This window comes from Gallus gallus, chromosome 3 (assembly GCF_016699485.2).
Source record: "Gallus gallus isolate bGalGal1 chromosome 3, bGalGal1.mat.broiler.GRCg7b, whole genome shotgun sequence".
NCBI classification, from domain to species: domain Eukaryota; kingdom Metazoa; phylum Chordata; class Aves; order Galliformes; family Phasianidae; genus Gallus; species Gallus gallus.
The window spans coordinates 99,792,074-99,819,224 of record NC_052534.1 but is presented as its reverse complement, the minus strand read 5'-3'; the positions used below and the strand labels follow the sequence as shown (position 1 = coordinate 99,819,224).

Genomic DNA, 27,151 nt, shown 5'->3' with positions numbered 1-27,151 from the left:
ACTCTATTTTGAAGCTCTATGGTTAGCCCTTATCATTACATTTCCATCCATTCTGTCTTCCACCTCAGATCGTTGTGTGACCATCCTGCATCTCTACCTCATTTCTGACTGAAGTTTCCCATATTCTCTGTCTCATTTTGTTGCTTGTTACCTCAGACACAAGCCCAGAGTGGTTGTTCTCAATGAAGATTTGTACCAAAAAAAGGAAGAGAACTACTCTGTATGTATTATAAAGTTCAAAAGTGGCTTATTAGCTCATATCAGATTATTTTAATTTTTTTTACCTTTTCTTATAATTTGTTTAGTACTAATAGTAAAGTATATTAAGCAAAATAAGGAACAGTGTATCCTTGCTCTCAGAAACCATTCACGCTGTAGCAATATAGAATTAAAACCAGAATGCATCAAACAAATGAAGCAAATTCTTTGCAAAATTGTCATCTGAAGCATTATAAGTATTTCTAGGTATACTCATTACACTGTAGGTGCCTGAGATATCTTTGGATCTGGAGAGTAATGAAAAATATTTACACATTATTATATGCTTTTGTTATGTTTATCCAATTTGAATATAAGGAGTGTTTTCTGTGTGTACAGAATCTTGTTTTATTTTTAACAGAGATATTTAATTATTTTTAACTGTTTGATAGATTATTTCATGTCACACTGTAGTGTATACTGTGCAAGTAGCCTTCCTCCAGTCTTCCAAATCTTTACTGATCATGAATTTTGTATCACTTACTAAATGATGCCGAAATTACTAGAGAGCATTCATTAAGTCATTCCCGGATGTTGTTTTGTTCAATAATGAGGTAATCTGGGAAGTGTACAAATCACAAACTAAGTTGAAATTAATTTAAAATCAACTCACTGAAAAAAATAAAAATATCCCAGCTCATTATTCTATCACTGCAGGCTGCTGCTAACTGGATGGTGTATTGTAATATAGCACTGTACCTCAGCATGAAGAGCAAAGAAATGAAAGTAGTGCTGTGTTGGATGAGTTTCAATAAACCCAGAAACTAATGGAGGCCTTAGACTAGATATTTTAGCTAATCAGTATTTATAACACCTTTTCATCAGATTTAACGAGGTCTAGGGAAATGCTGACTATATTTTACTCCATGTAATATTATTAGACTCAACAGTCCTGAGTTTTTGAGCAGTAATTTGTCTTTCCAGATCAGAAGTGTTAGATGAGTAGTTAAAAAAATGTCTCTTAATACGCCTCTCATATATTGCCTTAGATAATGATTTTTGAAAGAATTTTACAGGGAAAATGGTTTACTTTGAAGATTGTTCTAAGTCAAGAGAGATGATATTTTCCCAGTTAATAAAATATATTAAAAAAAAAAAGTATAAATAGTTTTCAAGTAACTAAACTGGAACTGCACAGGTCTATGAACACAGCAAACCTATTTAGACCTCTTCCTTCTACCATACTGTTCTTTTTCATATGTTGTTAGACAAATATTCATCACAACCTGTACTCATATACTGGGATGAAGAGGTAAGATCCCGCCTTTGTATTTCTTCTGTACCTTAACTATGAGAGTTCCAGAAGCTGATTACAGCATATAGAATCATAGAACCAATCGAATCACCAAGATTGGAAAGGACCTCCAACATCATCCAGTCCAACCATCCATCTGCCCCCAATATTTCCCCACTAAACCATGTCCCTCACTACAACATCTAAATGTTTTTTAAACACCTCCAGGGATGGTGGCTCTCCCACCTCTCTGGGCAGCCTGTGTCAATGCCTCACCACTCTTTCTGAGATGAAATGTTTCCTAACATCCAACCTGAACCTCCTTTGATGCCAGTTGAGGCTGTTCCCTCTAGTCCTATCACTAGTTACATAGAGAAAAGGTTGACCTCCACCTCTCCACAACATTGTTTCAGGTAGTTATAGAGAGCAATAAGGTCTCCAGTGATCCTCCTCCAAACTAATAAATCCCAGCTCTCTCAGCCACTCCTCATCAGACCTGTGCTCCAGGCCCCTCACTACCTTTGTTGCTCTTCTCTAGGCATGCTTCAGGGCCTCAACATATTCCCTGTACTGAGGGGCCAAAAACTGAACACAGTCCTTGAGATGCAGACTCACCAGAGCTGAGTACAGGGAAATGATCACCTCCCTGTTCCTGCTGGCAACACTATTTCTGATATAAATACGCATCAAGATGCCTTTGGCCTTCTTGGCTACCTGGGCACATTGCTGGCTCATATTTAGCCAAGTATCAGCCAACTCCCCCAGGTTGGTTTCTTCCACACAGTCTTCCAGCCACTCTGCCTCAGGCCTGTAGCGTTGCCTGGGGTTGTTGTGGCCAAAGTGCAGGGCCCAGCACTTGGTCTTGTTTAACGTCATCCTGTTGGCCTCAGACCAGCTATCCAGCCTGTCCAGATCCCTCAGAAGGGCCTTCCTACCCCCAGGCAGATTGACACTTACTTCCAACTTGGTGTCATCTGCCAGCTTACTGAGAGTGGCCTCAATGTCTTCACCTGGGTCATCAATAAATACACTGAATAGGACAGACCCCTGTACCAACCTCTGGGGAACACCACTTGTGACCGGTCTCCATGATTCCTGTCCTCTCAACTAACTGCCTTACAAAGTGACAAACCTAACGAGGGAGGCAGTTGCTCATTTCTTGTGCCCTAAAGAGCTGCCCCCTGATAAGAGCAGAGTGTATTCCACACTCTCTTTTCTGAATGAAGCAACTCCATCGGCATACACAATCTAGAAAGTCAAGAGGTATACAAGACGCTTCAGTTTAAATGCTTGCAAACATCAGCCTCATTGGAGGTAATATTTCCCTCTTCTGATCCCACTGAGTGTGCCTAGTGGAAAAATGACAGATTTTTATCCGGGTAGCAGCCAGTAAAATAATAGTGTTGGACAAAAGATGTGTCTGTGCTTCACAATGCTACGCCAGATAGAGACACTTAATTCTGAGCAAGCTCACTGACATTCTATCAGTAAAATAGTCATGCCAATGTTATTTAGGATCCTGTTTTATTTACTACTTGGTGCAACTCCTTCCTGTATATGAACTGTTTAGAATTCATAATGCTGCATTCTGCAATGCCATTTATTGCACAATCTTTTCTCTCATTTTCTCTTCATCCTTTTCTGTATTAACTGTATTGACATCTCCCATCATTAGCATCTATTTGCAAGCATGGGCTAAAATTCTCTTGGCTGAATTTTGACATTGGAGTAGCCCTCTACATTTGAATTAGCCACACTGTGCTACCAGTATTGTCAGCTTGAAGAAAAAGGCATTTTTATAGTTTATCACCTCCTGAACATCTAAGATTTGAGATTCAGTGTCAGCCTAGAAGTGCCTATTTTTTCCACTGTCTGTAAAGGGAACCTTGAGTGGTTCCCTCAGTGCAGATGTCCTAAATTAGATTACATGAAAAGCACCCTGTAGTTTTCAGACTGCTAAGAAATATCTTTAATTGTATAAATGGTAATACTGGTGCTCAAATCTGTGGGATCTACACCATTGTCCCAGTTGCTTCACTGCTGATTTTGCATCAATTTAGATTCTATTTCCTCTTCTGCAGATATATTGTCTAAAATGGAAGATCCAGTCCATGCTCATTTGAGTCTAATAATCCATTAATCAGTAGTCTGTTTTTCATAGTTCCTTTTAGATAAGTTCAGTAAGAAATTGTTAATAGGTCAATTGTAGATTTACCTCTTAGAGGTAAAGCATGTTGATTTTTCAGCAGTTCAGTGGAAGTAATTTTACCTAATTGAACTTTATTATAAAGAAATAATCATTAGTGTAAGTCAATTTACATTCCCTGTAACTGGCTGTGTTATCACCATATGGCAACACATCTTCTTTGTCTTAGAGACTTAGATGAATCAACATCTAGTTGAAAGTATCCCATACTGGACATTTAACTTTTAAATTACAGTGTTTGGGTGATCATTAGCTACACAGTGAATGGCACTACTGTTTAGAACTCATTTATTTCTTACTAAGACTGCTTTTAAGCTTAACACCTTAAGGAAGCTGTGGTTCAGGTTTTGAAGTCCAGTCGTGTTCTAGATACCTCATCTTTGCAAAACAGCTAGTAATTTATGATCCTTTGCTCAGATGTTCTTATTGAAGTATTACAGAATGTTTTGTCTCACTTAATTTAATTCAATTTTGAATAATAGCATAACTCTTGAGAAATATATCTTAAGGTCTGTCAGAGTTGTTTAAATGTAGGTAAGCATATGCATAATTTGTGTGTGTATGCAACCACACACAAATACACAGTGTTAAATATACATTATTTATTTTCTAATCTCGTGTATTAATTCTCCTGTTTATAGATTTTATAAGTAATTCAGTATCTTCTTTGTTAAATTTGGTTTATCTTTTTTTTTTTTTTTTTTTTTGGCCTTAGTTACTTGTCTCTTAGTTGGTTTTCAGGGGAGCTGTCATTTTTTTATTTCTATGTGTTCTTGTACACAATATAATTTATTTTATATAAAAATGTGTTAAAGGACATAATTATGATATACAATAATGTATTTAATATTTTTAATAAATAAATAAATAAAACTGTATGTGTATATGTGGTATTTCTTTTATGTGAGAATTATGTTTGTCAGTTTGCAAGACACTTTATGTAAAAGAAAGGCCCATGATTCTAACAGGTCAGAGTTTGATAGCTGACCATGTTTAAGTTTGACCTAGTAGAAGAAAGAAGCCATCTCACTTTGCAGCTGTTAAGCATGAAACTAAAGAAAAAGCTTCATGTCTGTAAAGATTTTTGTCCCTGTGGCTTTTATTGAACACAAATGTCTGATGCATAATCTTGAAAAGAGAACATTAAATTCTTCCTGGATTTATGAACCCTAAAGTCCTCACTCATTTCCTTTTTCCTCCCCCATAATTTCCTTTTTTTCCCCCCTAGGACTGTGAAAATAATTTAAAAGGCAGATTTTGATCAAAATGATTAAATGATCTCTATTCATGTCATGAGCATTACTGAAATTCCACTTCTCTTTCAAAGTAGCAACATCTGAATATATGAGAATAGTTTTTAAAGAATAATAGCTGAATTTTAAAGCAAAATGCATATTAAATCAACACAGTCTTACAGTTGTTTAGCAAGCAGTGTTGAAAGCATTTACCATTTGCTGAAATGTCTCATTTGTTGACCTTCAGCTATAGCAAATCATGACGTATTTTGAAAAATGTAGTGATAAGTAGTGAGCAACAGCCTACCTACCTGTATGCTTGCTGAAGACACATACATTGCTCTTGCAATTTACAGCAGTGTCAGGAAAGCCCACGATCACAGGAAAATGTACTCATCCAGCTCAGTCAACAGGGTGGGCAGGACCTGTCATCTTTTTCATTTTTTCTGTTCTTTGCTGTCTGACACATTAACAAGTGAAATTACGCATCTGGATCTACAGCATTTTATACTTAGCCTCTCTTTTTTATACTATTCAGACTGGGACAACTTTAAAAGCTATGAAATTTGCCGTCTGTTCCCCTTACAATTAACTTAGATAAAACATATTAAGTTTACAGATAATGCTCAAGACATCTAAGTGTTGTTATTGATCATCCCAAATTCATTAGGTTATTGTTAGTGGTGCTTCTGCAGGGAAAAAACATTTACACTTTGATGAGAAGCAATGTAGAGCATTTCATGATTATAAAATACATTTTTCTCAAATAATAGCAAATATCCTTGCTTTTGTAATTGCATTGTGTTTCAGCCTTGTCAACATTGTTAACATCATTCATCTTTTAGTCATCATTCTATATATAGCAGATGAAAAGCCATTATCAACTACTAGTGATTCCATATTAAATATATGAAAAGACAGTTTTAAATGCCTCATAAAAATGAGGCTACAGTACAATAAATCATCACATTTCCAGATGTGCTGATGTATCAGATGCACCTCATCTAGATGTTGTATGCATGCCTCGTATTAGATGTTTTCCAGCACAGAATCAAAGAAACAGAAAACATGAAACTTCCAAAACAGAAGGCTCATACAGCTGTGATCCATGTATTGTAGAAGTGTCCTCACTTTTGTATGATTGTAGGAATTATATTTTGGGATGAGAATTGAAGTTTAGGACAACAGATTTTTCTGAAGTTTAGAAGCTCACTCTTTTCCAATATTTTGTAAACAGGGATCAGCTTCTACCCACAGTATTGATATTAACAGCCACAACATCTGAAGACTTTACAAAATTAACTGGTAACACATAAGTTGCCCATGTGCTCAGTGACACACTTCAGCTACTTCACATTAGTTCTGTGTGACTGCCAAAAAGAACATCTGAAAATCATATTTGGATGCCTGATCAAACAAGTATGCTCTGTGACCCTGTTTAACACCCAAGAATAATGCTATTTATTAGATTGGGATGGAGAGTGGGTGATAATAATAATAAATAATAATAAAAATAATGTATATATAAATTACAGCGTTCTGATTCCCTTACAATGTAAACAATGCAGCTGATTTATTGATATTTAAATCTTGCTTCATGTTTGGCAAATATGTCATAATCACACTAAATTAAAGAATTCAAAAGTTACGTACCTGACACATCTGATATGTAGGACCAGAGGAGCCTGTGTCTGGAGAAGAGTTTTAGAGTCATGGATTGCAGATAACTGGGAACAGATTTTTGTCTAAGAAAAATAACAAATTGCCAATTATGAACCCGTTGAAAGAAATGTTTCCAGTGTCCAAATCAGACATTTTAAATATGAAGACCTTATGGAACATAAATGTGTAATGAAAGTACCTTCTGAAACATTTACAACTGAGTAATTCCAGTCAATTGTAGTCGAAGCCAAAATCTTCTGTCATTAGAACAAAACATAGTGCTATGCTGTTCTGCCTGATGAAGGATCAGTGCACCCTCTCTTTTCAGAGCAAGTTCAAACATTAATAATCAAGAAAAAGGTGAAGAATTAATTCAAAAATCTTTAATAGGTTTAAAGAGGGATGGTTATTCAACCTGCATATTGAGCACTGAATTTGTGAGGCCAGACACGTATTATTTCATGAATATTTGGGTTTGATCACTTTTCATTAGTAGAACACTTGAAAATAAGTGTATATGTATATTCTTCATGAATATAGCACATTTTTAAATAATAATCTGAAATACAAATTAATAAAAAAAAAAAGCAGTAAAAATGGCCATACTGGATCCTATGTATATCTCTGTATATGTGTATGTATATATGTATGTGAATATGTATATGTACATGTACATGTACACTGTTTTGTTTCCAACAGTGCCCAATAGCAGGTGCTTAGGGAAAGTGTATAAGAATGCACTTAGTATTATCTAGGTTCTGATAATAAACATTTTGCTGTTTTATGAATTTTGGTTTACAATTAAGAGATTGTGTCTAATAGATTAGGGATATATTTTTCCTGAATTATATTATGATTTGTTTTGAAAATACTTCTACCTTCGAGCCTCATGGCTATATGTTGTAGGGAGTTCCACATTTTAGTTATATATGGAAAGTGCTATATTTTGTTTGTGCTGTGCTTCCAGAATACTAATTTTAGTGATATGCCCCAGTTCTTGTCCTGCAAGGAATTTCTTATTGCCTAGTTGACATCCAAAAAAGAACTGGAAAAAGGAATGCATAGCAAGGTGAGAAGGTTCACTGATGACATTGTCTTGTTTAGTGTAGTAGAAATGTGAACCACATGTGAAGAACTATAGAAGGACCTTGTGAGATGAAATAATAACCTGGCACTTGAAATTCAGTTTGGAGTAATGTAAACTGCTGCAACTCCACATTTAAATTTATGGGCTTTGAAATGACGATTATTGCACAGAAGCCAGCTCTTCAAGTTATGATGGATGGTTCAGTGAATGTGTCAGCGTTCAGTAGCCAAAAAACACTCAAACCACCCAAAAATCAACCAACCAAGCAAAACAGGAAAAAAAAAAAAGGAAAAAAAAAGCTATGCACGAAGCTGAATTTAAAATTCATAGGAAAGGAATAAAAAAACAGACTGAAGATTAGAGATTGTTAGTATGCCACTGCCTAAATATGTAGCACCTGCTACTTGATTGCTGTATGCTTCTAACCCCCATTTATGTAGTACGTGGATGTAGTAGAAATGAAAATGGATCAGAGGAAGCACCGAGGATAATCAAAGGCACAAAACTGCTTCTGTACTGGGATCAGCCAGCTCTTCTTCGATCTGGAAAGTAAATCCTTAAGCAGGATATGACAGTTTTGAAAATCTTGAATAAATAGCATGGCAGAGGTATGTAGGGATTGAGTGTAAACTGTGTTTCAACTCAAGAAAGGGAGGCATCAAAGCATGGCACAGTTTCCAAATAGACAGGAAGGGCTTGTTCTTAAAATCATAAGGATTAAGCTGTGAGATTCTTTGTTCCTGCTTTTTGTGGATGATAAAAATTGATGTATATTTAAAGGGAGAATGGAGAAAAATCTACTTAGTATAGAAAAGAAATCCCAAATATGTAGACAAGGACCAGACTAGAAATGTGAAGGGTGTGAAAATTCTTAGTGAATGTGTATATTTTATCCCATTCTTATTGTCTCTGCAAAGTGTCTGAGTTCGTGGTTGTTATCACATGGAATGCTAGGCTGGACTGACCTGAATATGAACCACCATGACACTTCTATATTTCTATGAATCATGATTTCATTCTACCAGTTTTATAATTTAATCACTTTATAGACTTGTATCTTTTCCCCTTTTAATCATTCCCCTTCTTCAGTTAAAGGTTCCAGTTCCACTATATATATATGTATTTCCTCAGCTGGAAGCTGTTTAACATTACTGATCATCACTGTTACTTTTTCCATGTTCTACACTCCTATTTTATCCTTTTCAATCTTGAAAATCTTAAGAAGCTGAATGGGAAGTGGCTGAGCAGCACTTCAGAATCTTCCTAATTCCCCTGATGAGAGAGCATTATTCTTCTATTTCCTAACTGTCCCCTAACTATCAAGACATGATACATCATGCGCTTGGACAAATAGCTTTATGTGAGAGTTCAGGAACCAAAATGAGTAATATGCACTGCTTTTATTGTCTTAAAACAGTATAGCACTTATTTGAGTTGCCTTCTGCTTATGCAGGAGATGCAATCAATATAGGGAAAACTACCTTATGAAACTTCTCAGTTGCCCCAAGGATATTTGGCACGTTGATTATATGCCTTTGCAGAATGTTACGTGTGTGCAGTTTACCCTTAGCTTGGACACTGTGGACTTCCCAAGGTAAGCTAGGCTTTCTGAGATACTTTATCATCTCCTGAGTGGCTCCACTTGTCTAAGAAGCTGTCTGAGCAGCTACACCCTGTAGCTTGTGCAGTGTACCCACTGCAGAGGGGGATGCTCTGCTTGTAGTTCACCAGGCTCATTTCCAAGGACATAAAAATCTACTGGTAAGTAGCTATGACTAACTCTTCATTTTATTGTGACTCTGACAAATAACTTCTTAAGTATGAGCAGAGTTCAAGAGGAAAGCAGAAATGTAGATATTTGGTGTCTTCACTATCTGTTTTGTTGAAGAGTTGTTTGTTTAAACACAAGCTGTTATTCTTAGCTAGCTTTTTATCAGAAATAGATACTATTCTAAGACTAAGTGAATCACTGCATGTTACTCATGCATCATGGTTTAGTTAGTCTGCACATGATAAGCAGAGAGATTAAAAGAAGACAACACTGAAAAAGGGAAAGTGGATTGCTTAAAATGTAGTGCTGTGACTAGTTTTTGTACCAAGCACTCTAGAGGCACTGGGGAATCTCCACTCTGAGAAATATTCAGAGCTTAACTGGGAAAGTCCTGCACAGCTTGATCAAACATTGAAGCTATGCACAACCTGAAGTGTAGCTCTGCTCTGAGCAGATTTCTCCATATGATCTCCATCCTATTTTCTTTTTTTTTTTTTTTTCTTTTTTCCTACAGTTCTTTGAAGGTGATCACATGTTATGTACAGTCTCTTGAACAAAAATAAGTCAGGCTTAGGGATCATATGGACTGAGTTAATTGTCTTGCTAGCATGAAGTGTACTGCATTCTGAATGCACTTAGGTGTGTATGACCTGAATTCAGCAGCAGGGCAGACTTAGAACAAAGAAGTTTTGAACTGTCAGGCAGGCAGAACTATTTTCTCCCTTCCCTTTATGAAGAAGATAGATAGAGGCAGTTAAAATTGGATGAAGGGCCTTTGTATTTCTGTGTCTAGTGCTCCGTATACAAAACACCTTTTTTTTGCTTCTTCTGTTTTGGAATCAAATTACAAACAAGGTACTTCAGCTGGAAAATGAGAATGTCTTTGGGGATGTAGAGGGAGTTAATATAATAGAGAATGATATGATCACAGCAGCCAAGCAGTATGATCAAACAGTGTATCAGGTGATAGGAAGAGAATGTGTCCAACATATCAAGTCCAACATGCAACAATTTTTATTCAAAGTGACAGCTGTCAAATGTGTAGGATATGAAGCAGTCAAGCAGTAACATCATTGCAGTGGACAAAAGAAAGGGGTCACATGGGGATGATCCACACTACAGTTAAATGGGGCTGGTTTAAGCTCTTTAATGCATCTTAAGCATATTGTTTTCATGTTCCCCAAGATGCAAAATAACTCTAAAGTAACTCTAAATTTAAGTCAATTCAGGGGGAAGGTGATGTAACTCTTTTCAAAGGGTTTAAGAGGAGATCCTGATCCTTTTTCCCTATTAGTCTTAGCGTTAGATACAGTGCCTAAAGCAATCTCACTGTGATTCCTCAAGCCCTTTATTCTCTGTTTTACATCAGTATTTTTAATTCAACTCTTTTTGAGTCTGGAAGAGAACAGCTTGCTTTTGAAATAGTTTTATTATTATTTGTGATGGTAACAGAAAAGTTACCACTATTTTATAATGGTAGAAAAATAGAAGAAAATAAAAATTGGAATACAAATGGAATATAAAAACAATTGTATCTCAGTGCTACTAAGCACGTAGTAAATATTTACAAAATAACTTTTCAGTTGGACTGTGATTTTGGGGACAGTTTTATTCCAGGTCCAGCTCAGTGGAACTAACATTGCTGAATCATTCTCTTCTAAAAGAACTGTTCAATAAACATGGAAGCTGATGGTCATAAAGTGAATTTCCTGTGTGATGTTTTTTGTTTGTTAATGTATATGAGTTCTGCTGAGAATATGGATTTAAGGTGTGTAATGCCTACAGAAACATGATCTTCATTATGATTGTGAGTACAGTGGGTAAAGTTGAAGTTCTGTCTATAATCTATCCAAGAACATACTGCAAAAAAGTTTAACAACTATGTATTTATTACTGGAGAGAATATGGATTATTCTGTAACAGAGAGAATGGTGGAAGTTTATATTTAAACTATTTCAAAATTACATAATTAGACAGGATGTATTTGAGTTTGAGGTGTGGATAGAACAGTTATGATAGAAAGTATAAAGTATTTTCACTCAGCAACTCTATAGATATTTCTAATGATGGAGTGCTTGCTTTAAACGTGTGACAGTAAAATGTTGAAAAAGATTAATTTGTAAAATAAAATTCTAAGAATACTAATTACCCTGTTCATAAGTATGAAAATATGTCTTTTTAATGATGAAAAAAGTGTAGGGTGATAATAAAATAATTTCCTACTAAAACAGCAACATTACCTTTTGAATCTTAATAATTAAGGGGAGCTACTTTCAGAGTGGAAAGTTTTGCACTGCAATTCATGACAGAAACACGATTGATTGCTACAGAACTTCAGTCTTGAATTTTGTCTTCTTAAAATGCAGTTTACTTACAAGAAATTGCATGGACCAGGCTGCAGTCATTAAACTAGCACAGCCAAACTGAGATAAAGGTCTCGAGCAACATTGTACTGTTGCACGTGGCCATTCAAGGCTGTCAAGTTTTAGTGTCTTATGCCTCACATAGACTACTATCATTATTTTTGATACTGTCTTTGTCAATATTTAACTTAATATTCTGACACATTTTCCCTGATCCTTCTTTTTTATTAGTTTGCAATGCTTTGCTTTTCTGTTTCAAGAGAGTGAGAGGGCACTACTATGTTTTTAACATTAACTTGAAGTGAAGGAATATTTCTGAGGTTGGTCCTCACACCAGAAACAAACTTCTTGATTTCATTTAGAAGCCACTCTACAACTCAATTTGTCAACTTGTAAACAGAGTATAATAAAGTTTATATGCCTAATGCATGGGAATGTAATCAACAGACAGAAAGTACACTTTAAAATTATGAAATTATGAATCTCATTAAAATACTATTTAAATGATAGTGAGGAAAAGAAGTATGTGCTTTTCTGCTCCTTTAGTAGAAATACATTGTATTCAGTTTGTAATATCAGTAATTAAGTAGAATGGTTATTTTTATTTTATTTATTTTATTTATTTATTTTCAATAGTAGAAAACTGAAGAATGCAGAGCATTCAGAATGTCCTTCAGTGAAAGTCTTTCGCTTTATTCTTACAATCTGCATTGTATATAACAAAGTAAGCCATAGGTGTGAAACAACTGGATGGACTTTAGTAAGCAATCTTAATTTATAGCCATATAGCTGTAAGAAAAACTGGTCTTTATTTTTCATAGAATTCCCATTACTTTCACTCTTCAGAGACATAACCATTTTTAAATCAACCCCTATCTTCCTTCAATCCGCCACACATGCTGAGCTGTTTCATGCCAACAAACAAACAAGGAGCTGTACCATTCAGAAGATGTGAGATACCACTGTGAACACAATAGCTTTTCAAACATTTGTTTTCTAGGAGTACCACCTTCATGCTTCTCCAATGCAGGGAGTAGCACAGAGAAGTGTCATGGTGAAATTGCTACTCTTTTGTATGCCTTAAAATCCTATTTCTAGCTTATATCATCTTTGTTCATCATAGAAACATCATAGAGTCGTTTGAGTTGGAAGGGACCCTTAAAGGCCATCTACTCCAACCCCCTTGCAATGAACAGGGACACACCTACACCTAGAGCCTCATACAGCCTGGCCTTGGGTGTCTCCAGGGATGGGGCATCCACCACATCTCTGGGCAACCTGTGCCAGTGCTTCACCACCCTTATTGTTAAAAACTTCTTCCTTATATACAATCCATATCTCCCTTTTTTTTAGTTTGAAACCATTTTTCCTTGTCCTATCACAACAAGCCCTCCTAAAGTTCTGTCCCCTTCTTTCTTATAGCCTCCCTTTAGATACTTTAGTTCCATACAGTGTTGTGAGTATTTTGAAACGCGAATGTAATCTAATTGATTTCAGTGAGACTATTTGTTGCTTGAATGCAGACAGGAATCATATCTTGTTAACTAAAGATTGATTCAATTAGTATTATTTCTTGAGCATTAGGAAGCAGATATTAGCCAGATTTGTTTACAAAAGCAGAAATACTGAAAACTGTTTTAAGGCTCAGTTCCATACAGTTCCTGAATGTGTTTAACTGCCAGGAACAAAGGATCCACTGTGCTTCAGAGGACCCGGTCTCTGTGGCATGGAGATAAACCTTAACAGAAATGCTGACAGTAACACATCCTTAAGGATCTTTCTATTTTAAATGCCTGTTGTCAATGGTGTTAAAGCAGTCAGCTGGTTTAGTGCACACTTTAAAAAAATAACCATTTTGAAAGGAAATTTCAGCAGGGGAAGAGAAGACAGCTATTTCATAGGCACAGAGCTGAATGAACACTTGGTATCTTTGGGATAATGTTCTTGACTTAATTGATGTGAAAATGATAATGGAAAAAGTGTCCTTTTTGCTGTCTGTGGAAAAAAAAACTGTGGGAAAAGGCCCTGGATGTGAGCATCTGCATGCAGAAGGCTTCCTGCTTTCGGAATTACACAAAATGACATCCAGCTTGTAGAGATAACTGCCTGCAGGCTGCTTGGTTGGCAGCACCGCACTGTTCAGGCACCGCAGCCTGTCCTTGTGGTCATCCCTCCCCGCAGCAGCTGGAACTCCGATCTGCTACCGCATCTGCAACTGCCACCGGATATTTCCTCAGGGAGGAGGGACCCGGCGCCACTGAGGGAAGGGGCTGAGAGGCGGCTGTCGGGAGGAGGGATTCTTCCCGCCTCCGGCGGCTCTGCCCTCTTCGGGGTGCGCGGAGCCGGGAGGCGGTGCTTCCGCGGTGCCATTGCCACAGGCTGAGCTTCGCGATGTCGTGAGGGGCGAGGTCAGCTTCTCCGGGTGACCTCTGCTCGGAGTGCAGGGCACCAAAGCCCCGGGAGGGAGCTGAGCACGGAGAGGGCGGCCGAGGGGTGGTGACGCTGTGAGGCGCCGTGCCCTGAGGCGGGCGGACGGGAGGGTTCCCGTCAGCCCTGAGGGGTCGGGCAGGTAAGCGAACTAGGAGGGAGGCGGCTTCCCTCACGGAGAAACTTAGTTCAGAGAGCAGGGCGGCGAGGGGCTGTCCTGCAGGGAGGGAACCACCTCAGGAGCTGATAGAGGGGACCTACTGCCTGCTGCAAGGGGAACGCTCCTCAGGCAGCGGAAACAGCGATGTGTCCCATGGTGCTCACCACAGTGGGGATGCACATCTGCATCATTTGTAAATAATCTCCTGAATTCCAGATCGTGGTATTAAATAATGTTCAGCGATCTTGTCTTTATCTCTGCCATGCATACAGAACAAATATCAATGTGATCTGTGAGGGAATTGTTAATTTGGATTTTGTATAATTTAGAAAAAATTAAAAGATCATTTCTTATTAATACTTCAGTATTTTCTTAACTTTCAGACTGTCTATGCAAGAACAGGACTTACTTTTCTGAACATGGAAAACACATATTCTCCAACATTTTTATCTGTATCAGATGACAATGAATTCTACCTTTATCCAAAGTGTGTTAGAATAGAAAGTCATCAGAAAAGCGTGAAGAAAGAGGGGCAGCAAAAGTGGGAACAAAATATACATTGTGGGAACAGTGATCAAACACCACCAAATGAACCTATATATTTATCAGAAATACAAAGCAGCTGGGTATTAGAAAATGAAACATGTGATAGAGCCAGAAAACCTTGTATAAGAGAATCTTTCCATTCCCAGGCTTCTAATAGTGAAAGATTACTATGTAGAATATTAGAAAATAAACTGCCCACCAAAAAATGGAGTCCTGAAAATGAAAGTCAAAATACTATAAAAGATGACATTTCATTAAATATATATAGACAGCATAGTCAAACAAAATTATGCAATCTGCAGAATTCTACTAGCACAGGTAAAGACATACATGTACTAAATCCCATCCAACTGCATCAGAACAATATAGACCAGAATAAAATAGAAGCTGACAATGAACTTAAACAAAAGTCTTCAGATACACCTTTAAACAGGAATTTGTTTCAGAGGTGGAGGCAATATCAGCTTTCACAAGTTCCATTTTCATGTGGTGCTTGTTCTATGATTTCTTGTGTAGAAAATGAGAAAAATATTTTTCTGAAAAAAGTATGCAGAACAGAAAGCAAAGATTATTACTGTAATGATCATGTAACTACTACAGAAAGAGATAATAATAATTCATCTATTGTTCCAACACCAAAACCTTTTAAAAGCATACAACCATTGGAAATTCCTAAGTTCTTGATGAAAGAGAACACATCTCAATTTTCTAGTATCTCAAATAGAATAAATAGCGAAATGCCGTCAGCTAACTTGAAGGAGATGGTTGGGAAGACACTAGGAGGCCAACCAACTTTGATGCAATCCAAACAGATACATGGTGTGCAAAAAATGTCTGAGGCGTGGAACCAGACATCGCAGAGTGATAAAAACATTGTGAAAGCTTCATCTGTTGGTTCTGAATTTGAAGAAAAGAATTATCAATCAACTAACAAAATGCACAGTGCTGTGGCAGAAGGAGGAAAACTGCCTGTAACTTACATCAGGGACAACAGCACTGATCCAGAATGTAATCAAGTATTTGCTGACAGTGATTCTAAAGTGCTGGAGAATTCAGATGATGACGATGACCAGAAGTCAAGGATTCACATCTACATTAGTGCAAAAAAAGTTCAGAACAAGAAATTTATCGGTGTTATGGATATTCTGAGGAGAATGGAGAGGAAGAGCAGTCATGAGAACATGACAACGTTTCATATACAGACAAGCATTCCAGTGATAACAGAAGCATTAGAGAAAAATAAGTTAGACCTACACTGTGGTCTGCATGATTCCAACAGTGATACTAGTTTGCAAGAAGTGGAATCAAAACTATTTACAAATGAAATACTTGATATCAAAAGATACTTAATTGAAAACTTTATATTCAAAAGCAGTTGTACTCCCATTGTTGTGCACAATTTTCCAGATATAAAAGTGAGTTTCAGTGTAACGAGGGAAAAGAAAACATTCAAAATAAAGTTTCCATTTCAAAACTTTTTATTTGGACTGCTCAGGACACAGAGCAAATTGTTAGCTGAAGTTATGCTTATGTGTCAGGATGACAATATTATGACAATATTAAATGAGCAGTGTGATACTCAAGAGTTAGTAAAGAGCAGCATTGGTGCAAGCCACAGGAGTAAAACACACATTTCTTTGCTGGCTATTATTTCAAAGCACCTGAAGGTGAAACTACAAAAGAAAATTCTTACTTTCATTTTCAATAGGAAGAATGCATTGGTGAGAGTGAAGAAACATGCTTCATATGGCAGAAAGCAAATGCAGTTAAATTCATACACAGAGAGTAATCTGAGGCAAAACAAAGATTATTATAAAAAATATGAAACTTATCCAGGCACCAGAAGTTCTAAATTTGTGGATGGTGTTAATTTTGACTTACATAATGAATGCCAGAAAAGATATTTTTCTAGATCTTTAGCTAACGAAAACTTCACTTTCCTAACCAGAAGGATCTCATTTCATAACCAAAGCAGTGGATTATCTAAGGGAAGAATTGTCAGAAAGCACCATCACTTGTCTAGAAGGAGTGAAAGATTCCGCAGCACATACTTGGAGTCTGTCAGTCATAGAAGGGATATGAAGAAACAAATGTTGGTTGCTAAATGCCTAATTTTGTTGAAGGACAATTGTGATTGTTCTTCACTAGAGAAGATGCATTACTACAATATAAAAAAAATACAGTACCTGATAAGAGTAAATCTTAGATGTTTGAGTTACCTTCCTGCCTGTTCACAACTGAGGTCTGAAAAGGTAAATAATAAATTTTCAAATCAGCAAATACCCATAACTACCATGAAGTGGGCAAAGAACAAACCAAGGAAGATGTTCAACAGTTATTTTCATGGAGAAAGACTTAGAGCTTCACCCCTTAATTTAAGAGACAATAAAGAACACAAAACAAGTAAATACAGAAATTGTTCAAAGACTACAAAGGAAATTATATATAAGATGAAAAAAATCTCAGGTACTTTTAATTGCATAAAGGCTGACAGGAAGGAGAATTGCAAATCCAAAGAGCTGCAAACAAATTCTCATTATTTTCTTTCTAAAAAATCGCTTCCTTTTTTTGACACGTACAAAAAAATTCCCCTTAATGGAGATTCTGAAGACTTTGACCAGATCTCTCTTGTAAATCAAGATAATTATGTCAAAAAACTGTCAACTATACAAAACACAGTCACTAGTTCAGAAAACATTCATAATTTGTCTGCTAAAAGTAAAGATGTTTTAATATTACCTGAGCAGTCAAAAACAACCATGGAAAAATGCAGTTCTCTCTTGTTACAAGACAGCCAAACAAGTAAACCTGAATATTGCAAAGCAGTAGATGCATATACCCTATATTTAGTTAATGAAAAGGGATTTGTAGAATTTCCAAGTACTCGTTTAAATGCTGGAAATATATTTCCTAGTTCCTTAAGTGGTTATCTGTATATCACTTCACTACTACCTAGAAACTCTTTTGTCAATAAAGATGGAGTTGTAGGAGAAGTCAGACATAGTAGGATTTCCTTAAATGCAGATGAACAAAAACAATTTGAAAAAAATTATGCCACTATGCCTTACTTATGCACAAGAAGTCCTACTGTAACATATACACACTTGCAATTACAGGCTAGTGAAACAGTGTATTTTTCTTTACAAGGACATACTGAGACAAATAAGGCTGTCAGCTTAGGCCCAGCAATTTTGAAACAACATCTTGAATATGTAAAAGAACAGGAAGAGATAAGTGATGAACAAATGCATGTAACTAATGAAAGTCAATGCGAGACTGTAATGAATGACTTGATTATGTCATATTCAGAAGATGAAGCTAAAACATTCATTGCTGGAAAGGAGAAATTAAAAATGCATTTATCTTTAATGAAAAATGGATGTCTTGGAGACGTAAAAGATGAATATTTACCTTCAGAAAATAAAATCACATATGAATTTGAACTGAAAAGAAGATTTGATTTAGTGCTAGAAGAGCTACATATGTTTCATGAAATTAGCAAGGAAGATGAAAACAATTTATCTAGTGTGGAAACAAACTCTCACAACAATTATAGTGAATTAATTAGTTCCGAGGGTATAGAAGAAAATATAGAAAGTGTTTCTGAAAAGAAAACATATATTTCTTCTCCGGTCTGTGGTACTATAAAAGGGGAAAATATAACTGACAGTAATGAAAGGTTATTAAATGAAAAAATAGCACTTGAAAATGAAAATACAGAAGCATCTAAGGAGTACTGTATTTCAAGACTGTCAAGTGAAGAGTTGCTACATTCACCTATTGCAGAAGGTAAGTACATGAAATTACTGTTTGTCAATAAACAGATACATATATATTTTTGCAAATATATATTATATATAAATAAATAAATAAGTAAATATATTATATTATATATATAATATATATATATAAAGTTGCATTCCTCATCTCAGAAAGTACCATAACTATAGCTGTGTTTTCACTGAGCTGCACAATGTTTGTGGGGCCAAAGGGCTACCCTATGGGTAGTCAAATGTGAAAGAGCCATGCTGCTAATGGTGTTGTACATTCTAGTAGCAGTCATAGCTCAGAATTCAGGGTTATTCCATTACAGATTGCTTCTTTCTTTTCTTTTCTTTTCTTTTCTTTTCTTTTCTTTTCTTTTCTTTTCTTTTCTTTTCTTTTCTTTTCTTTTCTTTTCTTTTCTTTTCTTTTCTTTTCTTTTCTTTTCTTTTCTTTTCTTTTCTTTTCTTTTCTTTTCTTTTCTTTTCTTTTCTTTTCTTTTCTTTTCTTTTCTTTTCTTTTCTTTTCTTTTCTTTTTTCTTTTCCTTTCTTTCCTTTCCTTTTCTTTCCTCTTCTTTCCTTTTTTAATTTTATTTAAATTTTTAATTTAAATTTTTAATTTAATTTAATAACCCCTAAATTCCCCCCAAAACATCACAAGCGCAATAAGATGCACATTTGTAGAGAGAACAGACTTGATTTGATGGATGGACCACTCACTAGGTAAGGAATTGGCTGGACAGTTGCACTCAGAGAGTTGTGATCAACAGCTCAGTGCCCAAGTGGAGACCGGTGATGACTAGTGCTCCTCAGGGATCAGTGTTGGGACCAGTGTTATTTAACATCTTTGTAGGTGACACAGACAGAGCACTCTCAGCAAGTCTGCAGATGACACCAATATAAGTGGTGCAGTTGACACACTAGAGTGAAGACATGCTATCCAGGAGGACCTGGGCAGGCTTGAGAGGTGGACCCATGCCAACCTCACAAAGTTCAAGAAGAGCAAGTGCAAAGTCCTGCACCTGGGTCAGGGCAGCCCCAACCACAGGTATAGGTTGGGTGGAGAATGGCTTGACAGCAGCACTGAGGAGAAGTATTTGGAGATGCTGGTAGATAGAAGATTCAGCATGAGCCAGTAATGTGCACTTTCAGCCCAGAAGGCCAACCCTATCCTGAGTTGCATCAAGAGAAGTGTGGCCAACAGGTTGAAGGAGGTGATTCTGCCCCTTTACTTTGCTACTGTGAGACCCCTCAAGGAGTACTGTGTCCAGTTCCTGAACACAAGAAGGACATGGAGTTGTTGGAGCAGGCCCAGAGAAGGGCCACAAAGATGATAAGAGGACTAGAGCACCTTCCCTACCAGGACAGGCTGGTGCCCTTCAGCCTGAAGAGAAGGCCCTAAGGAGATCTTGTAGCAGCATTCCAGTACCTGAAGGGACCTACAGGAAAGATGGGAAGGGACTTTTTATAAAGGCATTAGGTGACAGGATGAGGGAAAATGGCTTTAAACTGGGAGATGGCAGATTTAGACTAGATAGTAGGAAGAAATTCTTTACTGTGAAGGTGGTGAGACACTGGAACAGGTTGCCCAGAGAGGCTGTGGATGCCCCCTCCCTGGAAGCATTCAAGGCCAGGCTGGATGGGGCTTTGAGCAGCCTGGCCTAGTGGGAGGTGTCCCTGCTTATTGCAGGGGGTTGGAACTACATGATCTTAAGGGTCCCTTCCAAACCAAGCCATTCTATGATTCTATGATAGTTATAAACAATATGAACAAAGGATGCAAGGATATAAAGGAACAGTCATAGAACAAATGTATTCTATTGAAAACTTTCACACTGTCATGAAATTCAACCTTAACTTTTCAAAATGAATTTTGCGTAATATTCAGAATTTTCTTTTGTCTGAGGAAATGGAGGAGTAGAATATTATCATGAAGATATTTTGGAGTTAGGTGATCAGTAGTGTGAGTCACATATTAAATGTATCTGTTTTGTTTAAGACCTGAAAATACATAAAAACTAGTCTTGCAACATAAACATGCATTTGCATCTGCAACTGAACATTGAACATACTAATATATTTAATTTACTGAACATTACTTTGGTAAAATAGTTTCAGACAAATTCAGGTAACAGTAATAATTTTTTTTTCCCTCTCTAAAATATGTATTAGGTATAGATTTCAAGCTCAGAAAATGGAATTAGGTTTCTAAATATAGTCTGTACTCAGTTTTTCCAAAGACATTGCCATAAGCAGTTCCTCACCTACTTCATTGCTTGTGTAGCATCCTATATTGAAAGGCATTTTTCCATCCAGCATGAAGGGAGCATATGCATATCACTTAAGGTTCTGGCTTCCAAGATAGACATCTATGAAACTGCAGAGGTTTTGTGAAGGTAATTAGTGTTCATTAAACAATTTGAAGAGTGTCACAGAAAAGCTCAGGAGAGCATTCTGTTCAGCGAAATTTTAACAGTATAATATGCTGCAAGTTATGCCTGAATCCCTTGTCCCAGAGTATGAAAACCTAACTAGATACTGCATTAATTGTGCACTAAGTGATCACTTTTCTAAGTCTGGAGTAAGAAGATCGGAGTGAAGAAAATATGTCTTCAGAGGACTCAAGATTGCATCATTGTATCTACACAAATACCTTAATGAGCTCTTGTCAGGCCTCTGAGAGCAAAACTTTGAAGCTTCACAAATACTTTTTGTAATACACACATGTAGGTTTTACTTACATTCACAAATTAATAAATTGATTAAACAAATGTAGTTATTTGTTTTTTTAAAATTAGTTAAAATCCTAATGGTTTTATATGCTTCTCTTTTAAGGCTACTTTAATTCCATTTACAAAAAGCCATACACATGGGACCCTGCTTTCTTATCTGGCACACTTCTGAAGGAAGAAAATTATAATTTACAGAAAGAAGGAGGTAAGAGTATTATTTTTATGTTATTTATACCACAAATGGCAGTGCCAATAAACTTCTTTATGAAACACATATTTATTTATTGCTTGTGGCAAGAAATATACATAGCTTATGTATATGCATATAGCAATCTTTTTGTTTGTTTGTTTATTTGTTTAGAATGATACATTACTGAAAATCTGTCCTATCTTTTCTTTGGTCATGCAGCAGATGGTGTTAAGAGCTTGCTAGGTCAAACATTGTAGCTCCTGAATAAGAGCAGCAGATCAATTTTCCTTTTGTTGTCCTCTATTGCTCTGGGCCACAGAGCCAAGGACAGAGAAAAGCATACAATTTCTTTATTGTTATTAGCAGCAACTATTTCCTACACACCAGTTCCCAGACTTTTTATAGTTCCCATCTAAGCTTCTCTAGGTTTGTAATCAAACCTTAAGAATGATTGATTTCCTTTTGCATTCATGATTGGTGAGGATCATCTTTTCCAGTCATGTGGATTTCTCAGGAAGTGCCGCACCCAATACTTTATTTCCAGAACTTGTCAGAATCAATAGGCACCTAATACACCTCTAGTGGAAGAATGTGAAAAAATTTCATGTTCAATTCATCTTTTTTTTTTTTTTTTTTTCAGCTGATAGAAAGTATACTGTTGAGTATCTTCTTTCCTTGAGGAGACATTTTATTTCTTTGCTCTCATCCGTGCTTAGCAGAGAGAATTTTATTCCATTTATGCTGAATATTGCCTTTGATTTTTCTGAAGGAAAAAACATCTGTTCATATCTGTTTTTATCAGAGGGATTACTAACTGTATGGATAGGAGTTGATGCCAGAAGTTTGACTAATGTATGTCTGCCTCCCCCAACTTTTCAATAGGAGTTTGAGCCATCATATGTGCTCTTACATGATCTGATTTGGTTTCAGATTTAGGATATGAATACTGTTTCAGCTATAACATCCAAGCCTGTTAATTTATCCAGTTAAGCTACCAAAATTATGTGCCATCATTCAGCATATTGCTCCTACAGTTAGAAGGAAGATTGGTAAGGACAGGTTTAATACTTTCTGATATCAATAATTTCTTCATTTTACATCCCACTGTTTCATCTTATGAAGTGACTGTTGCCTCAAGCTGTTACTGTCTGAAAAGGGGATACCAAGGTAGGACAAGTAGATTTATCATCAGCAGTATTACAGTTCATCTTAATTTCAGAACTGCTATGCTTTACAGGCTGCATATAAGCCCATAATACTTGTTTGACTTTTATTGCATGCTATTCTTCCAACAGACGCTTATGAGTCTTATAAAAGACATAGCAGCAGTACTATCTCATCACTGACTTAAAAACGGAACTTTTTTTTTCTCCTGTCCATAGGATTCCACTTGGGTGCCTAAGACTCTGATGGGCTCACTGTTTGGTATCCTAGCTAATTACTCATTGCTTCTTCTTTTCATAGAATCATGCATGAAAACTAGAAGTGGAAAGGATCTTGAAATTCAACACTTTCTTACTTGTGTGATTGTTATTTCTTTCAGATTCCTCACTATCCCAGTCTCTAGTTGAAAAAGTCATTGTCTTTCATTCTATTCTTTCTTTCATACTATTGTATGCAAAACAAAATAGCTTCTCCAGGATGACTTAATCATTCTCTAGATTACCAGATGCTATATACCTTACTTAATAGACTATTGAGCAGAAAATCTAAATTCTCCTCTTCTACTTTGTGAAAAATGAGTGACACGAGATGAAGTGTTAAGATTGTTATGACCAGTGGAGTGATGCCTCACTCTGATTTGCTGTCGCACATCTAAATCCCTCAGACTAGTGGTTAGTATTAAAGCAGAATTCTCTCAGTGTTCCTGCACTCTCAGAATGCTGATTGATATGAACTGTATGTGACTTAAGAGTATATTAGGAAAGTTTTGTAATATTATAGTGAAGATCCTTCTAATTCGAAAGGATCTAAGTGTGGCACAGCTGTTAGTATTTCCATTTCAGCCTAAAAGAATATGTTAGGGACTCTACAACATAACAAAACAGAGATGGGACAGGACTAAGAAGCTGCAAACAGTGTTCATTGGATTTACACACCTTGACTGTATATATTTCTGGTGTAATATGGTGTGGAACTCCATATGTGGTTTTACTTTCACATTTTTGTTTGTTTGTTTGTAGGATACCTAGGATACTTTCTGTCACATGAAGTTACAAGAGTACAGCCTCTTAAAACATGCAAGAGACCCATCAGAATTGGTCTGTCAAAAAAAGCTAGGCCCCAGAAACTTCATCCCTATTTGAAATGACTTGCTGGAATCTCTTACCAGTCTTGAAATGGAAAGTCTGCTTAAAAACTGTTGAAATGTTTTTATGCTAAGTTTGTATGTTGTTAGTTTGATATTTATGGTTTATTTATTTATTTGTTTTAGGTATTAATATTGTTATACTTGCTAGTAATTTATTTATTTATGAATGCTCCTGTGAATATTTGATAGCAAAGAAATTTATGATGAATGTTTTCTAGTAGAAATGTTAATGGAAAGATGAGACCCTTTTAAAGTTCATGCAATGTTAATAAAATTTGACATGAATTTCTCATCTATTAGAATATACTGTTGAAATTTTTTGTCTTACACCTCATTAAGATCCTCTGCCTGTCTAAACAGTTTTAAAAACTCAGTATTTTCTAAAGTTATTTGTCACAACTGTTTATGGAGGTGTAAGGGACAATTCCAAGAAGACAAATTTAGATTCCCAAATTGGAAATTATAGCTTAGGCTTCAGAGTAAGTTTCATCTGGCGTACTCTCAGTTCCATGTACTTGTTAGGTTAGACAGAAAATTTTTCAGTTGCAGTGCAGAGTTCAAAAGGAGGAGAAGCACAAATGTAATAGAAATGCAGGATAGAATAATAGAATGGTTTGGGTTGGAAGGCACGTTAAAGAGCATCTAATTCCTACTCTCTTGCTATGTGCAGGGACACCTTCCACTAAATCAGGCTGCTCAAAGTCCCATGGGACATCTAGAACTTCCCAGGGTAAACTTGCTATCCAGTACCTTAATACCATTATAGTGAAGAATTTATTCCTAATACCTAATTTTTATCTACTCTCTTTTAGTTTAAAATGCTTACTCCTGGCTCTATAACTACAGTACCTGATAAAATCCATCCTCATCTTTCCTGTAGGCTCCCATTATATACTGGAAGGCTATTCTAAAGTCTCCTTGAAGCCTTTTCTTCTCTAGGCTAAATGATCCCAACTCTCAGCCTGTTTTCAAAGGAGAGGTGCCAGACCAACCATCTGGTCATCTCCTTCAGTAGAAGAAGGACAATGAGGCCCTGGAGCGTGTTCAGAGAAAGGCAGCGATGCTGCTGAGGTTTCTGGAGCAAAAGCTTATGAGGTGTGGCTTAGGGAACTGGAATTGTTTAGTCTGGAGACGAAGAGGCTCGGGGGACACCCTGTCACTCTCTGTAACTACCTAAAGGGAGGTTGTGGCGAGGTGGGAGTTGGCCTCTTCTCCCATGTAACTAGTGATAGAACTAGAAGGAAGGCCTCAAGTTGCACCAGGGAAGATTCAGGTTGGACGTTAGGAAAAATTTCCTCTCCAAAAGAGTGGCGAGGTGCTGGAATGGACTGCCCAGGGAGGTGACAAAGTCACCATCCCTGGAAGTGTTCAAGAAATGTTTAGATGTTGTACTGAGGGACATGGTTTAGTGATAAATATTGGTGATAGGTGGATGATTGGACTGGATTTTCTTGTAGGCCTTTTCCAACCATCAGTCATTCTATGATTTTATGATCTTCATGGCCCTTCGTAGACCAAGAAAACTTTTAACCTTCTCTGTGTGACTGCATGTTTTTTTTTTTTTTTTAAACAGGAACATACTTTAAACTGCATTGTTTGAGAATTTCAGTATGGCAAGCATTAAAGAATAGTGAAGTAATTATGATAAACCCCAGTACACAAAAGTACTTGGTTGCAGCTGACACAAGGAAGGCTCAGCAAGCTGAACTGATAGGGAAATACATCTACAGATAAATCATTCTACCAAATTGGTACAATTTCACAGGATCTACTGCAATTATATGAAGAGTAAATCACTACACAGTTGAACCTAATTACATGAACACTCAAAATACATATTGTACTAAAAATATCAGGATGCATATCCTATACGTATCTAAATAAGAAAAGGAAATTTACTGTAACGAAACTGGTGAGTGGTCTGGAACACAAGTCTTATGAGGAGCAGCTGAGGGAACTGGGATTGTTTAGTCTGGAGAAGAGGATGCTCAGGGAAGGCCTCATTGCACTCTACAACTTCCTGAAGGGAGGTTTTGATGAGGAGGGGTTTGGCCTCTTCTCCCAGGCAACAAACAGGACCAGAGGAAATGGCCGCAAGTTGTACCAGAGGAAATTTAGATTAGACATAAGTAAAAGCTTTTTCTCTCAGAGTGGTCAGGCAGCGGAATGGCCTGCCCAGGGAGGTGGTGGCGTTGCTGTCCCTGGCAGTGTTCAAGAAGCATGTGGATGAGGAGCTACAAGATATGGTTTAGTGTCTTGTGGTGGCAATGGTAACAGGAGAACAGTTGGACTAGATGGTCTTGTAGGTCCTTTCCAACCTTGTGATTCTATGAATCTATCAAGCAGTGCACAGGAACAAGGAATGGGGGCTGTGGTCAGTTCATGTCGCCCTCAGCCGCTGCTCCAGCATATCGTCCCTGTGATGAGATGCTGTTCTTCCTGAACTGATCTTGTGTGGGCTTCCCACAGGCTGAAGCTCTTCAAGCACTGCTCATCATGAGTTCATACCACCAGGCCTGTGTTTAGGATCTGCTTCAGCATGGGTCACCATGGGTGGAAGCTCCCCCAAACCTCCTGCTCCATTGCAGGCTCTTCTTCATGGGCCACAACTCCAGCCCGGGCCCTGCTCCTGTGGGGGCTCTCCATGGGCTGTGACCTCTTTAAAGCCACATCTACCTGCTGTGCCCTTGGGTCCCTTTTCAAGCTGGTCGGAGCTGGCTTTTATACATTTAGCCATTAAAAAGTTGATATTACTATGTAGGTAATTCATGCTCTGCAAAGGTAATATATTAAGTGGCAATCGTAACACCCAACCATGGACTCAAACATGACTTTCATACACTAAAGGGTCATTTAGACTTAGAGTTAGGCATATTCTTATGACATGACCTGCCACACTGCATTTATTGACTGCTTGTAGTCATTGAACCAGACAGATAAAACTTACATTTAGCCAAGCATGCCACTACAGCCAATGATGAACTGATGTCCACCTTCGGAAGTACACAATTTTGTCTTATTCTACAGAATCCAGTTCAACTGAAGACTGTAGATGATACTTATTGTTTCTTGTCGCTAGCACTAGAATCAAGTCCAAGAACAAGTCTTTTGTAAACACACAGGATAGTATTGTTGAAAGTCCTGTGATGAATTTACAGATTGAATGACAGCTGTCTACGGCAGTATCTCCATGAGGACATCAATCAG

General features: G+C 37.0%; 1 protein-coding gene across 2 annotated transcripts; it reads left to right on the top strand.

Moving 5' to 3' along the window:
• Positions 1-14,099: 14,099 nt before the first annotated feature.
• RAD51AP2 (RAD51 associated protein 2) lies at positions 14,100-24,236 on the top strand. Of its 2 annotated transcripts, none has more exons than XM_046939133.1 (4): positions 14,100-14,385; positions 15,762-18,738; positions 21,547-21,648; positions 23,817-24,236. In XM_046939133.1, exons 2-4 carry the CDS (start codon positions 15,780-15,782, stop codon positions 23,942-23,944), a joined length of 3,189 nt encoding a protein of 1,062 aa, XP_046795089.1. In that variant the 5' UTR covers positions 14,100-14,385; positions 15,762-15,779; the 3' UTR covers positions 23,945-24,236. The 2 variants fall into 2 exon arrangements, with proteins under 2 accessions (XP_046795089.1, XP_025005095.2); XM_025149327.3 differs by having other exon boundaries at positions 14,787-18,738.
• The last annotated feature ends 2,915 nt before the right edge of the window (positions 24,237-27,151 follow it).